The sequence below is a fragment of the Daphnia magna genome, linkage group LG2 (assembly GCF_020631705.1).
Source record: "Daphnia magna isolate NIES linkage group LG2, ASM2063170v1.1, whole genome shotgun sequence".
NCBI lineage: Eukaryota > Metazoa > Arthropoda > Branchiopoda > Diplostraca > Daphniidae > Daphnia > Daphnia magna.
The window spans coordinates 135,703-150,273 of NC_059183.1; the positions used below are offsets into that span (position 1 = coordinate 135,703).

General features: G+C 42.7%; 1 protein-coding gene across 6 annotated transcripts; it reads right to left on the reverse strand.

The window, feature by feature from the left end:
• Window positions 1–3,103: 3,103 nt before the first annotated feature.
• LOC116917772 (ubiquitin carboxyl-terminal hydrolase 36) lies at window positions 3,104–14,539 on the reverse strand. Of its 6 annotated transcripts, XM_032923371.2 has the most exons (10): window positions 13,925–14,539; window positions 13,534–13,831; window positions 11,955–12,076; window positions 11,249–11,871; window positions 10,862–11,171; window positions 6,013–6,288; window positions 5,806–5,932; window positions 5,607–5,721; window positions 4,159–5,527; window positions 3,104–4,089 (listed from the first exon to the last, which is right to left on the reverse strand). In XM_032923371.2, the coding sequence occupies exons 4-10, from the start codon at window positions 11,375–11,377 to the stop codon at window positions 3,665–3,667; spliced, it is 2,751 nt and encodes a 916-aa protein (XP_032779262.2). In that variant the 5' UTR covers window positions 11,378–11,871; window positions 11,955–12,076; window positions 13,534–13,831; window positions 13,925–14,539; the 3' UTR covers window positions 3,104–3,664. The 6 variants fall into 6 exon arrangements, with proteins under 6 accessions (XP_032779262.2, XP_032779260.2, XP_032779261.2 ...); XM_032923369.2 differs by having other exon boundaries at window positions 3,104–5,527; window positions 13,534–13,824; XM_032923370.2 differs by having other exon boundaries at window positions 3,104–5,527; window positions 10,862–11,168.
• Between the last annotated feature and the right edge of the window lie 32 nt (window positions 14,540–14,571).

Genomic DNA, 14,571 nt, shown 5'->3' on the forward strand with positions numbered 1-14,571 from the left:
GGATCCGGATACCGGAAGTGCGCCGCAACACGAAAGATTATAGCTTGTCTGTTATACAAGAGGCCATCTTATCGTGGTGTCAATTCGCTTTGATGACATCAGTGACGTGCGGCTGCAACCCCCAAGTCGACTTCATTAATACAAAAGATAACTTTTACAAATATAATCACGACTATATATATAGACTAGAGAAACACTTGGATGATATACGTAAATAGTGTAGCTACACAATGAATAAGGTGAGCGGAAGTAGACCTATACACCCACTGTGTGTTGCGGCTTAGGTGTTTATAATGATAGACGTGCAGTCGACAGACAGAACCCGATGAATTATGTTATAGCACTTCTGAATTTTACATTCAACCAGGTTGTTTAAATAATTGATGCGTATAGGCCTACAGGCTTTTCGATATGTGTGTGTGTGTATTACAACTATTGTCATCGCAGAACATACTGCTTTCCGTTTATTGATGCAGCATATATATTCATAGACCTACCTGTACTTGTATATGAATGAAAAACATATCAATTAACGGAGACTGTTGTAGACTACACAAGTTTGGCTAAAAAATGGTCGTGCTAGATGGAATCCAATATCAAAGATTGCCGATTCTTTTCAATCATAATAGGGACATGTTCAAAATCGGCAGCAGATATATAGGCCTAGACCTATCAAAGTCTAGACCATCGACTTTATTATGATTTGTCTTGTGTCTGCAGCACGTTGGTGACGGTATCGTCGCCCCAATTGAAAGAATAAATATGCGCAGATATAAAGGTGCATTGACGACTGCTGTATACCCTTATATATATATACTGTACTGTATATTTATTATCGTCTAAGCCGATTAGAAATGCCTGCAAAGTTGACGAGGGTACACACGCACGGCCCGCTGAATTCTATTCTGTATACAACTACTGTGTGGGGATGCACGTTGATTTGGAAAGAACAAACGACGCCTCTACATGAGAGAAACACTCTTTTGCACGCGTGCTGTGCTGTATAGTCTACCGAGAACTGCAATTTGAAATCCCATTTTTATCAATATATTTTATAATCGGTCTATTGAAGTGCATATGATGCTGCTGTTTTCCATGTGCTCGTCTCGCAAAGTATATAGTAGAGAAAGGCTAATAACCCAGCCATTGCTATGTACAGGCGACCCGAAGAGCGTTCGATTGACGCTGCGTGAATAAGAGAAAGGCGGCCCAATCGAAACTTTCTTACCGATGACAAAGTTTCAACCTGATGCTGTATATGCGCACCTATTATATACCAGCTATCACCCCCCAGAAACTATACAGCCTAGCCTAGGCTATACTATACACACACAAATGATGATGTTACAAGAAAATAGAAAAGAGAAAAAGAATTCCAGGTAAAGGGCACGAGGCGAGCACAGGTGTTCTTTCTCTTTCGCTGTTTCGCTTCTATAGAGTAGGCCACAAAAGACTTTGCTGATGCTGATGCACGTCACCCGTACATGCTGTCTGTGTGCTGTGGGGCCTGGCCTGGCCTGGTCTGTCTTGACTATAAACTCTTTGGACTATACACGTCGAAGCTGAATGAAAAATATCACGAAACTACGCAGACCGTAGATAAATAAGCTGGTCTTTCTCGATGTTCACTGTAAGTCTACCAATGTCTATATGTCCTCTTGTTCGAAACTGTATAAGCGCCAGTGCATGAAAGCATTTGCTTTTGATTGCTTGTTGCTCAAGCAGCTGTCACTTTCTTTTCTGTTTGATTGTAAACAGATGCAGTCAAAACAATTGTAATTCAATCAGCTGTCTACATATGATGCTGCCATCTTTGAGGTGAAACTATTTAGGCTATTGCTTTTTAAAGGCTTTTTAAAGGCTTTTTAAAGGCTTTTTAAAAGAAAGCTATCGATGACACATCATCGGCAAGCGTCTTTGTCATCACCGTGATATGTGCGCGTCGCTGTCATCCACCTCGATCGCAACGGATAAACGGGAAAACAGGAAATCAAAACCCCTTGATCAATTTAAAGAATTATTATTATTATTTTTTTAAATTTCATTGACATTATTACACCCGATCTTAAAAACCTAGACAGAAATCTTTGACCAGCAACAGCCAATGTATTAAGAGAAATTGCGTTAGCAGTTGGCAACGGATATCCGCAGCCGATGTACAGTACACGACAGCAGCTAGACAACCTATCCAAATATAAATATTTGAGGGTCGACAGTTTTAGTTTTTTGTTTTTCACTTACAAATATAAAGCTGCTGATATATGAGGATTAGCCGTGAGCGCGCAGCAACGGCGCGAGCACAGCTTCCGTCTAATAAATATATAGAGGGATAATGTGAAATATATCAACGTCATTTATCCCTTTTATTTTTTATTTATTTATTTCTTTTTTTTTGGCTTTTTTCTTTGGCTTCTTCTCCTTTCTTTTTAATGTATACCATCTTTCATCATCATTTCAGACTTGAGGATTTTTCAAGTTTTTCTGGCCAGCTGCGTGATTTAAGGGCGCGTTCAATTCATTACGAGCGTTCAAAAGAATCCAGTCGCTTTTTTAATCCTTTTGTAAAAGTCAACCGTTTTCGGGCGTGTTTAGAAGAGAGAGACGGGCTTTACTGTATACGTTTAGACCAATCATTTAATACGATAATATAGTACAGGCTTTGTCTGTGATGCGTGATGGATGCTGACGCCCAACGATTTCATGAGATGATGATTATTGTTGAACTGAGTTTAAAGATTAGAAAGCCAATCCGTTGTATAAATCTTGGGATTGCGTCGTTTCAACCTGAACACCAGCACTCGTCTTCTAGGCTACTATTTACAGCGTACGTATACGTGTACGAAAAGAATTTCGTTTTTTTTTAAAATAAACTTTGGTTAAATTGTCATTAGAAATGCACAAAATGCCACAAGAAAAGCTGCCCTCGACTACCTTTAATCCGCATTTCACATATCTACCGCGTGTCCTCCTTATAGCCTCTTGAGATTTATTAAGCATCATCAATACTTGTTTCAATGTTTCATCCTATAGGGTTTTCATTTTTCTCACTGAAATCTTCTTTTTAAAATGGCTAATGCATTTTAAATTCCAAACTAAGCCGAGACATGTTTTTTAACGTTTATTATTTGTGTTGTTTTTCTGTTGGGGAATTTCATAAAAAAAATTAAAAGAAACAAAAAACAAATGAACGGAAATAACGGATGGCACACGACACGTTGTCCAATTTTTTGTTTTGTTTTTTGTTTTAACAAGGGAAGGAATGAGGGGGTGGAAGAACATTAGACAATTGCGACAAGAGATTATTTTGTTGTTATTTTCATAATACAACGATGACAATCACACATTGATACAGTGGGAGGGGCAAGAATAATAAGATAAAGGGTATCATGATGTTACCCTTGATGTGAACAACAAAGACACACACGCCACAATCACAAAAACAAAAACAAATGAATTCATTGTTTTTTCGGGGGGATGGAAAATGACGCAACACAGAAATGGCAAACAAAATGACGACTAGGCTCGCGCGAGAAAACAAAAACAGGGAAATATCAAAAAGTCAATCGATCAGATTACAATTTCAACGATTCAACGAGCAAAATGATTCGAAAAAAGAAAAAAATAGAAAAAGTGGACAACTTTTTTGCCAATTTGTTCACGTGACTCAGAGCGAAAGTTTCAGCCGTTTGCATTTGGCGCGTCGATTTTTAAACCAAAATTGGACATTTTTCGGCTCCAATTTGGGGAATTTCAGTCGATACGGCTGGCGATTGAGTTCGTCCGTGTAGCGGAGCACCAACGAGTGAGACGGATGCGTATTGAGAGAAAACCATTGCTCCAAACGGGGCACTTCCGTCACCGGATCGATAAACGTCCGATTGCGTTTACGCCGATCATCGCTGCAATTGGCCACGCCAGACGACGAGGTCAAACTCAATGGATCCATGCCGATTGGGCCGCGCGAAGACGACGAAGAAGACGACTGGTGCTGCTGGTGGTGGTGGAGGTGATGAGCCAACCCAGCGGCCGCGGCGGCGGCTGCAGCTGCTGCGGCCGCCGATTGGTGATGCAGCAGCGAAGATCCAATGCCTTGTAAATAGGGTGACGTCATGTAGACTAGCCCGTGCGGATTCAGTTGTGCGTGACTCAAATTCAAACCTGAAAATCCCGAATAGGCTCCGCTCGATCCCGTTCCCGACGTCGTCGCCGCTGCTGTCGCTGCCGCCGCCGCCACCGCCGCCGCGTAATCTTGGCTGCTCGATGAACCGCTCGTGTTGTGTTGAAGAAGTGGATCCACTTTCTTGTGGTTGTGATGGCTTCCATCCGCCGCCGCCATTGCGTCCGACGGATGTTTCGACAGCGACAAATTTTCAGCGTAATCTTCCAGTTCAGAGTCGGAATCGGCCGACGCTTGAGATCCAACATCGTCGTCATCGTCCAAATCTCCACCTCCATCATCGACTCCGTTGAGCGCAAGAGCAGACGGCTGGATGACGGGATCCATCCGTTCCGGCTCTTCCGTCTCGTCCGCATGATTTTCGTGTTGAATTTTCGTGTCCCGTTCGTCACAGCTGCTGCTGCGGTTGAGATCCAGCGGCTCCAATTTCAGCGGAAGGACGACAGATGGATGCGTCGAAGAGAAACTTCGCCTCGAGCGATCAGAAACCGACGAATTGGCATCCTCGTCTTCATCATCTTCGTCAATGTCTTCTTCCTCTTCGTCGTCGATGGCATCCTCTTCCTCGGCCATCATCCGGTGGTGGTGGTGGTGGTGATGATGATGGCGGCGGCGGTGGCGAAGACGATCGCCGTCAGAACTTTCTTCCTCCTCCTCGTCTTCGCCAGCCAACCGGCCGGACGAGGAAAGATGCACTCCTTCACGCATCGAATGGCCCGTTGTCATCCAAGATCCATTGGATTCTCTTCCGCCAGCCAAATGATGATTTCCGCCTCGCACTTCCGCCCGTTTAAAGGCGGCCCGCGCATTTTTAAACCAATACACCAAATTGCTGACATCCAGCGGCTTACGTCCACGCCTCGATTCCAGTTCGTTGAGCTCCTGGACGTAGAGTTGCAACTGGAAGCGAGTCGGGTGTTGATTCTCGGCAAACCAACGCTGCAGACGGGGCAACTCTTGTTCCGGATCAAAGGTGGTCCTCATGCGGACGCGAGGAACCGCAGCCGACGAGGCCACGGCCGAAACATCCCGAGATAATTGAGACGAGGACGATGACGAATGAAGACCAGTCGACATGCATAAATTATTGTTATTCTCTGATCCGGGCGCTTGATCATTGTTGCTGTTCGGACTGTGACGTTGTTGATGATTCATTTTCTCATTACTGGATCTAGTCATCATCTGCTGTTGCTGTTGCTGTTGTTGTTGTTGTTGCTGCTGGTGTTGCTGAGTCGGTGTCGAAGGGCTGGGACGGAGCATTTCCTGTTGGAACCAAACGTCAAATTGTCGGCGCGCGTCAGCAGATGGCGTAGCTGGTCGTTCTCCTCTCATCACTTTTTGTTGCCATTTCTTTCAGTTATTTTATTTTATTTTTAAATTAAAAACACGTCAATTTAATTGTCGATTAGATGGCAGTTAATGATTTTACCTCGTCCAAAGGGAAACGGGTATTGTTGATTAAATGTTGGCTCTGGGTCATCAACCATCTCAACACTTTGTTCTTCATCTCTGATTGGTGATTGCTCACATTGCTGCTACAATTCCTATTTTTGGTTGTGTTTTTCAATTCAGATTTAATGGTGTACGCAAAACAACAAACAACAAGATGAACGCAATGATGGAAATACCTTCTGACGTAAATGCGGAGTGTGGCAACGGTGGTCAATTCGCCAAGGACTCCGCCAACAGTTTCCCTTTCGCTGCTGGCGATTTGAGTCAAACTCAATGGACGCCAATTTTTCATCATCAGCCAACCTGTTGGACACAAAATGTTTCAATCAGCGCCGGGGCATTGTGATGCATTGGCAAAACAAAACAAAACAAAAAATGCAAACCGGTTGCATTAAAGATGACGTCTTCGGTGTATCCGAGTTTGCGGAGGACCACGGGCACAATTTGATTGAATAACGTCGATGCCGGAATGATGGCGTAACTGTCGACGTCCACCGATTCCTCCGCTTGATGGCCACTGTTGCACGTCGCTTTGGTTGGAGTCGTTGCTCCTCCTTCGATTCCACCACTTGCGCTAGGCGTCGAAATCATGGCCGCATCGGCCAAGTAACACGGCGTCGTCGTGTTCATCACCACGCAATGCACAGGAATCGATTTACCTATTTTTGTTTTGTTTCCCAATCGAATTAAAGTTTGAACATTAAACATCGATGCCAAGTAATAAAAATAGAACTCAAAACCGAAAATGCGAAGAAGCGAGGGAAAATAAGAAGAAAGAGGAAGGGATTCATTTCCGAGAGCTGTCACGGCAGCCGGAGATTAGACTAATCCCGATGGATAGAACTCGACGTCGGATGAAAATGGAACGAGATAAAAAAAAAAACAAAAACAAAAAAAAATGTCTTCTTATTTCCTACGAGATGGTCCGTTCCCTTCGGCAAAAGGGGGAATTAGAAAGAGGGTGAAAATCCGTAGAAGAAGGGAGTTGTAAGACGAGGATTTATCGAGCGGGCTGAGGAAACTGAGAGAGACGCTGCTACAACGCCTCTACAATGACACAGTTATTATTTTTTTCACGACTAAACGATAAATGTGCATTTAATTTTTAAACGTAGTTGCAAGTTTGAAAGAGTAAAGGCACGCCATCTTACGACTAATTCACGTGTATGCATAATAATGAATCCACCCCGGAAAATGTCGTACCTAAAGACCCCGATGGACCTAAACACGTGATTTTATGCCATCGAACGGGTCGCGTCTTGTAGACATGGGGGAAAAGGGAGATGATGGCGAATGAGGAAAAAAACAAAAAAGGAAGGAAGGGAAGGTTACGGATGGAAGAGCTTTATCGATTTTTAAGCTGCCCAGTTTTAAGCCAAATCCCCCAAAGCCGCTCTCGTCTCGCCATTCCCTCCACCTCCCCCCACTTTTTTTTTTTTTTTTTCTCAAATCCTCCCGAGCCGAGTGGGAGCACATCCTCCCCCTTCCTCCTCCTTTCTCAATAGCAGCAGCAGAGACCACCTTTTTCTTTCTTTTTTTTTTTACTTCTTTTCTTTCTCTTTGCCTCGTACTTGCTACGATGCCAATGCATTCAAGATTGGGGGCCTTTGCTTGGCGATAGCGGTGGCGCTGCTCGACACTACACACAGTGATTTGACACTGGCCAAAACAATGCATTCAATGCAGCATTTCAGGGTAATTTCCCTTCCATTTGTGTGGCCAACTTGTTCGTTCATCCACCACAGTGAAGTGATTCACGAAATGATGCAATAAACAGCTTGGCAGGTGAATTGACGAATGCAAGACGAAAGCCCTTGGCAGTAGTGAGAAGTAGATGAAAATGCTCACCACATTCGACAAAAATTGGAGAATGATTCTCCATTTCGACACGCATGTCGGAATTCTTCATGACATCCAGGCCTCTTTTCAGCGTAAACAACAACACAGATTCTTGTTGCAACGACGAAACACAAACGCACAATGGAAACGGAGAGGACAACACGAATTTTGAAGCGAACCTGCTTGCAAGCAGGGCACACAGCGTCTGCCTTTAAGACGTCGTCTGCTAAACCTCAAGACTCTCTTTCTCTCCCTCCTTCCCCAGCCAGCAGGCCTCGACGACGGGATGGGGGGGAAGACAGTGGTTCCACCTTGAGGCTAATCTTTCTGCTAAACAGCGGGAAAAACGTCTCCTTTTTTCCCTTTCTAATCTCAAAGACGCAATTGAACTATTTATTATTTTCGTCCCATTATCGGATTATTAAATACAAAGATAAACGTCAGCGATAAATGTGATTATCCGTGAGAAAAAAAAAAAAAATCCATGAAAAGAATTTGTTTTTCTTTGTTGAAATCCTGCAAAAGAAGAAGAAACCTTTTTTTTTTTGCGTTTGTAACGTGGAAAAAAAGGAACCGGTCTGCTCTAGTGGAGAGAGTGTTGTAAAGGTAAACCACTTATTTATTTGAGACTAAGTCACAAGAGATAAGTGACTTTTTTGTTATATATTAAAAGAACGAGGCAAATAAATAAGTTGCACCTTCATGTCGTCTGCAGCCGAAAAGAAAGGAAAAGGGGATTTTCTAGTGTCTCTCTCTTTTTGCCTACTCCTCCCCCTCTTCTTTTGCCTTCTCCGTTGACTTTGCAACACCACTTTCACTACGGCTTCCGGATTAGGAATCCTTCTCTCGCAGAGTCAAAGTGACTTAACACGGAAGCAAAAAGAAAGAAGAAAATAAAAAGCGATTAAGGTCCTGCTCGTGTTCCGTTGGCAAGGGCGTGGACGCATAAGAACATGGAACCGACACACACACACACACACACAAAAGATGAAAGACTTTCTCACTTTGCTCGCCTATTTTTCTTATTTCAAGAAAGAGACGGCGAGTAGTAAAAGTGGATGATATCGAGGCTAAAAAGAAAAACATTCCAACGTGTTTCTACATTGAAATCCATTTGGGGCGTGGCGACCACATGGGGTGACTGGCACACACACACACACACACACACGCACACGCACACACACAAAAAGAGGAGAGAAGCATCAAAGCCAATCGTATTTTTGTTTTAAAAGCGATTTCATAGCATTTCTCTTTGGTGTATGCACGTAAGAATGGCAGAGCCACAGCAAAAGTCTATAAGAAATGGCTAATCCTCTTTAGCGTCTTGTGACGAGCTTTTTATGTTTACAGAAGAAAAAGGTCCGTCTTTTGTACTTGTACAGTATTTTTGCTCAACAGACACTTTAGTCCTTTTTACTAAGTAAAGCCAAAGCAGAGAGAGACGGGCGCAAAAGCTTCTCTCTGACTCTGCAAATCCAATCAGAAAAAGGCCCAAAGAAAAAGGGAGATCGAGAGATGACACGGACAACGAGAGAGAGAGAGAGAGATCCATGTTGGTGTGACATTTGAATTGTAGTTTAGTTCAGTAAAAATATTTAAAAAAAGGGGGGGAAGAGGTTGGACAGCACTATGACGCATGGATGGAGCGCCAAACAGGGGTTTCCCTCTTATTCAAATGTTGCAAGACTTTTGTTTTTTTGTTCCCTACGTCGTTCGAGTGGACTACGTTAACATCACAGTTTTCTTGACGACGCATGTACCGTAGATTTTTAATCCTCTCAATACTTGGTCCGTGTTATGGGTTCGTTCATTTTTGGCCTTTTCTTAAAAGATAAAACTTTTTCTTTTACTTGACTTCAAATGGCTTCTTCTTGACCAGCTAAAGAATTAAAAGGCCTCCCACATCCACATAGCCGGATGAATAGTAAACTATGCAAAAACTATTTAAAAAAAAAATCAAATAATAAAAGCCAAATATTTCGTTCAACCTCCTAAGAAAAAAGAGAGAAAAAGAGAAATGAATAATTGAGTGCTGCATGTACGATAAGTTGAACTATAGACGCATTGTTGAATGGATATTTATACGTGACTGGTTAGCTCGGTTATCGGCTTATGTATCTACTGACGACCGTTCTGGTGTCACTCTTAATCTATACGCCGCTCTCTCTCTCTTTCTTTTTCTCTATATAAAACACAATAATAAAAAAGAAAAAAGGGAGAGAGACACAAGAGAATAAAGTTTACAGGATAAACCCGAAAATTTCAAAGAAGAATAAAAAGAGGATTGTAAGAAAGCAAAAGAAAAAAAAAAACCGAGCAGCGCCCGGTTGGGCAAAACGCATCCGCCAAGCTCAATCCGGGCCAAAAGCTTGAAACATGTCCTTCGCTAGTTCTGTGGGTCCATAATCCGCTTATACACATACACACACAGAGGTCCTCTCTCTCTCTCTCTTTCTGCGTGTGTATAGGCTGAGCAGTCTGTGCGCGACGCATAGAGCCCAAGGATTTATACATCGTCTGTACAACTACTACACATCATCCGCCATCTATATTTTAGATATCACATCCTATAAACTTTGCTGGGTGCTGGATTTCATCCTAATCATCGCACTGAGAATATCTCGTCGTCTATAGAGAAGAGAAGGGGACTATCTTCGTCACACCCCTACACTACCCCCTCCTCCCCCCGTTCCCCGTCTATTGCTTTCACAATAACGCTCGATGAATAATCCCCCATCTCCTTTTTATCCGAAATCCTCTAACGTTCTCCCTAGCTGAAGAAAAATCTACGTTCTGCACAGCTTTTGACGTAACAGCCACTACTATATATAAATATATCTAATAAAATGAAATCAGCCTGTCGACGGATTTATCCGGGAAAAAAAAGCGAACCCTTCCCCTTTCTTTTTAATCCAACGGGTCGGTTATTACCTTCTTTTTTTTTTTTTTTTAAAGATATTTATAACCCCCGCCAGACCATCAGCGAACGACGACGTAAACATTTAAGAAAAAAAAAAAAAAGGAAACTGGGTGCTGAGCTCTTAATCTGCTTAAAACTCTAAAACCATCTCTAATCCCTCGCTCCATTGGCCTTCTCTTATTTCACTACCCTCCTTCCCCCACCCAGCTGTAGATAGTTGCGTTTTATCAAAATCCTCTCTCACTCGGATTTTTGGCAGCATGTCTCTCCCCACTAGTAAATAGACGCTGCTGAATAATCACGAGCGCACACATGATGGCAGACGGACCTTTTAACACTCGAACCCCATCACACTCGACCATTTTTCAAATGAAATACTTTCGATTTTTTTCGTTTGCCCCGATAAAAAAAAATCAAAAATCAAAGAAATCTTAAACAATGCGACGAAGCAAAGAGACCAATCAAAAATGTACCAATGGTTGTGGGTGACGCGATGCTGACAGGGTGAGCCATTTGATGCGAGTCCATCTTGTTGATGTTGTTGTTGTTGTTCGGAGGCAAACAGTTTTTAACGCTGTTGTTTGGATGCGGCGTTTTAAGAGCATCGCTGTTGCCGCCAACAGATTGGCTGGCGTGCTGGAAATACGAAGACATGCTGCCCGTCAAGACGGACAGGTCGGTTGCGACCGACGATGAACTCCTCGTCGGCGGTGCAGGTGGAGGGAACATTTGACTCGTCCGGCACATTATGGGTCGCCATAACGACATCAGTTGACTGTCCTGCTTTGAATTCGAATGAAGTCAAATGAATTAATGAATACTTTGCATCTTTATATAAGAGAAGAACATTGAAAACTTACACAGTCGTCGAGCGCGTTATTTTTGGAGGATGTGGCCGTCTGAATGGACGATTCAGCCATGTGTCGATTCAACAGCGGCACCTTGTCGTTGCTGACGGCCGAGGACACGCTAACCACCTCGGCATTCATATCCCGACAATGTTTTGTTTGAATGTCTTCGGCTTGAAATCAAACATGGACCGCCACAAATCTCAAATTCACTTGTGAGGTGCGTGTTTTAATCGTTTGCGATTCGTTTCTTGTCCAGCATGTCTCTATTGTCTCAATCAGAGTGTTGAGGGACACGCGAGCGGTTTGGCGGTTCCTACCCGTCCGGTTTGTATCACCTCACTGACGGTGTCACGCGCTAGAGACCAAGTTTTTGAAACTACTTTCATTCTGAATCTTTCTGCCTCCGTCAGACAAGAGGGGTGGCATATAAAAGCACCGGGACAACCACCCTCTCCTCATTCACGCAACCCTCCCCCCTCTTCTCTCTGTGTCTGTCTGTGTGTGTGTGTATGTGTGTGTTGTACATAGTGGAGATGTACACACGTTTACAGATGGAAGGGAGGAGTCTCTCCATTTTAGCTCCACCTTTCTATCTGTAAGACTTGCGCTAAGAAAATAATAAATGAAGAATCCTTCCAAATGATTCCGGCAACCATCGGGACACGAGGACAAATGATTATTATCATTTTTTGTTTTTTAAATCAAGAAAAAGTACCTTTACGTAAAGATGTTGAGAGATGGTCAACAAAAATGATTAGATTGGCGAGTTGTTGATCTCGATCAATCCGTGCCAGTGCCATCCGGTCGAAATACTTTTGTCGATATCCCCCTCAGTTGCTAAGCATAAAATCAAAAAAAATAAAAATAATAAAAATTTTTGCCCTCGTATTACCCACATCTCCCAAAATCAACAACGTATTTTTTCGACTTTAGAACGATAATCTCTCTTTGCGTGCGCGTAATCGTCTAGCGCTATTTGACTTTGATTTTCAACGGTCTGTGTGTCACTTCTCGTTGTGACCGACACTCGTTTTTTTTTTTTTCCTTTTCTCGTTGTTTCCCCACCGTCTTATCATTTTTTTGACTGATGGGAATGTTAACAATGGGACGCTTAATAGTCAAAGCAGGTAATCGTTGGGGGCTCTACGTGACTCGTCTGTTTTCTTGCTCAATTATCTGTCTTAACGAAGCACCAAAAATAGGGATACATGATTAGAAGCGGATCAAAGATTATTAGATCATCGGATGACTCGTTCGTCACGCACGCACCGCCGTGTCTCTATGCGGAAAATGACGTTGGCGCCTAATTCAACTAGTTTACTCGATTTTTCGAAGAAACAAATACAAAATAAAAGGGGTCACCCAACTTTGGTAGGTGACGTAACAATGTTCGACTAGGCCTTCACGGATCAAACGTCCGGCTACGTAGTACCAAAGCAGAAAAAGTGAATCGTATATTAAAGAAGACCTTGTGCTGCTTTGCTCCTCGACCCTCAATAGCCGACAACAATTCAAAGTCGAGCAGCAATCACGTACGTAGAAATGTATCGGCAAACCATACGCTACGAAAACCAAATATCAAGAAATAATAATGTTTTAATATCTGAAATATTATGATTATTATTTTTCAATCTTTTTTTCATTTCTTTGGTTCCAAAGAGGTATCATATTGGATATGAATCCGGTTGACCAGAAATGTAAAAAAAACGGGGGAAGGGCACATCTTCAATGGGTCGGACGATCGACGCAACGAAAGGAAATGTCTACTTGTATACAATATGAGGGATCCTACATCGTTGCAACGCAGCGGCGAGTCACCGGGATCCGCAAAAGTAGGAATCAAAAGAAAAGAGGAAAAGGAAATCAAAGAAAAACGGGGAGGGGTGGACGCACGGCTGTGTAGTCGAAGAATAGAGAAAAGGTCGATGAATCAATTTTTCTATTCGACAATCGTTCACCGAGAAGACGGGTACGGCTAAAGAGGAGGGGAGGCGATAGACGAAGGATAAGATTTCGCCTTTCAAAGAGAGCTCGTCCCGCTGTCAATATTGTCGGGATTTCTCTCCTTCTTTTGGGCTTCTTTCATCATCTTGGCCCATCCTTTTTGTTCTTGATAAATGGACCGTACGACATCTAACGATAAAAATTGACATTTCTGTTGCTACTACACCTTTGAGGTGCGTGAAATGCGACGCAGTTTGGCACGTGAATTCAAATAACAAATAACAATTTAAATGCGCGGATTAATAGTTTTAACTATCGCACAACTCATTTACATTTGGAAAGTCTCCTACCTTGAGATGTTTCCATTCGTTTTTCTCCAAAACCGAAAGTACGTCGATTGCATCGGTGACTGTCATCGATGCTATGACGATGTTATCGGGATGGAGTGCACCGACCGTAACATTACGTAACGCAGACTGGACATTCTCCAAATGAATTCCGACAAACAGCCAATTGCGTTGGGAATAGAGGACGCTATGACGGCACGGAAGAGAATAGGATATTGTGCTATACTGCCAGTTGCGCAACGTTCCACAGTGGAATTTGCCATTTTCAACCGGATATCAATACGATCGCATATACTATAGCCTCCGATTGTTAAGTCACATAGAAATAGGATGTAAAAAAGATTAAATGAAAACAAGGAAATTGGAAGTTGCAATCTATGATATCAATAGTTACCTCTCAACTGAAATGATGACGTCACGAAATTTGTTATGAAAGCCCCAAGTAAACACGAATAACCTAAAGTATGCACAGCTATTTGACGGCTGCGTGGCAACACCTGTACAAGAAGAAAATCATCAGCAGGTGAAAGAGGACATTTGTTTGAGCAAAGTGCGTAGGACGAGTTAAAATTTGTTGCAACATCGCAAAGACAGTCAACCCAAAACTCCTCCAATTCCTACAGTCCGCGCTTGATCGAAGCCACATGGATTTATAAACTCTTCTTAACTGTACACAGGCAGTATCTAGGGAAAATCACCTAGAGCAGCCTAATCGATGAAAATAATCATTCGCGTTAAAAGTTCACAGTATCGTAAGGGCCAGGGCAATGGGTTGACCAAAATACCGAAATGCAATTGAGACATTTTGTCCTACAACCTTTACAATTATACCTTCTTGAGTAGGGGATTTAGGAATACACGACGAGCCCCACAACATACCTACCGACAGAGCAGACGTCAGGCCTAAATAAACCAGGGAATCCAATGGAAAATATTAGAAAATGTAAACAAAAATAATAATTCCGTTTTTGAAGCAAAAATCTTCAAAAGATTGATGTTTTTCTGCTGCTTCTAAATGATCCCTGTTCACATTTAAAGAAT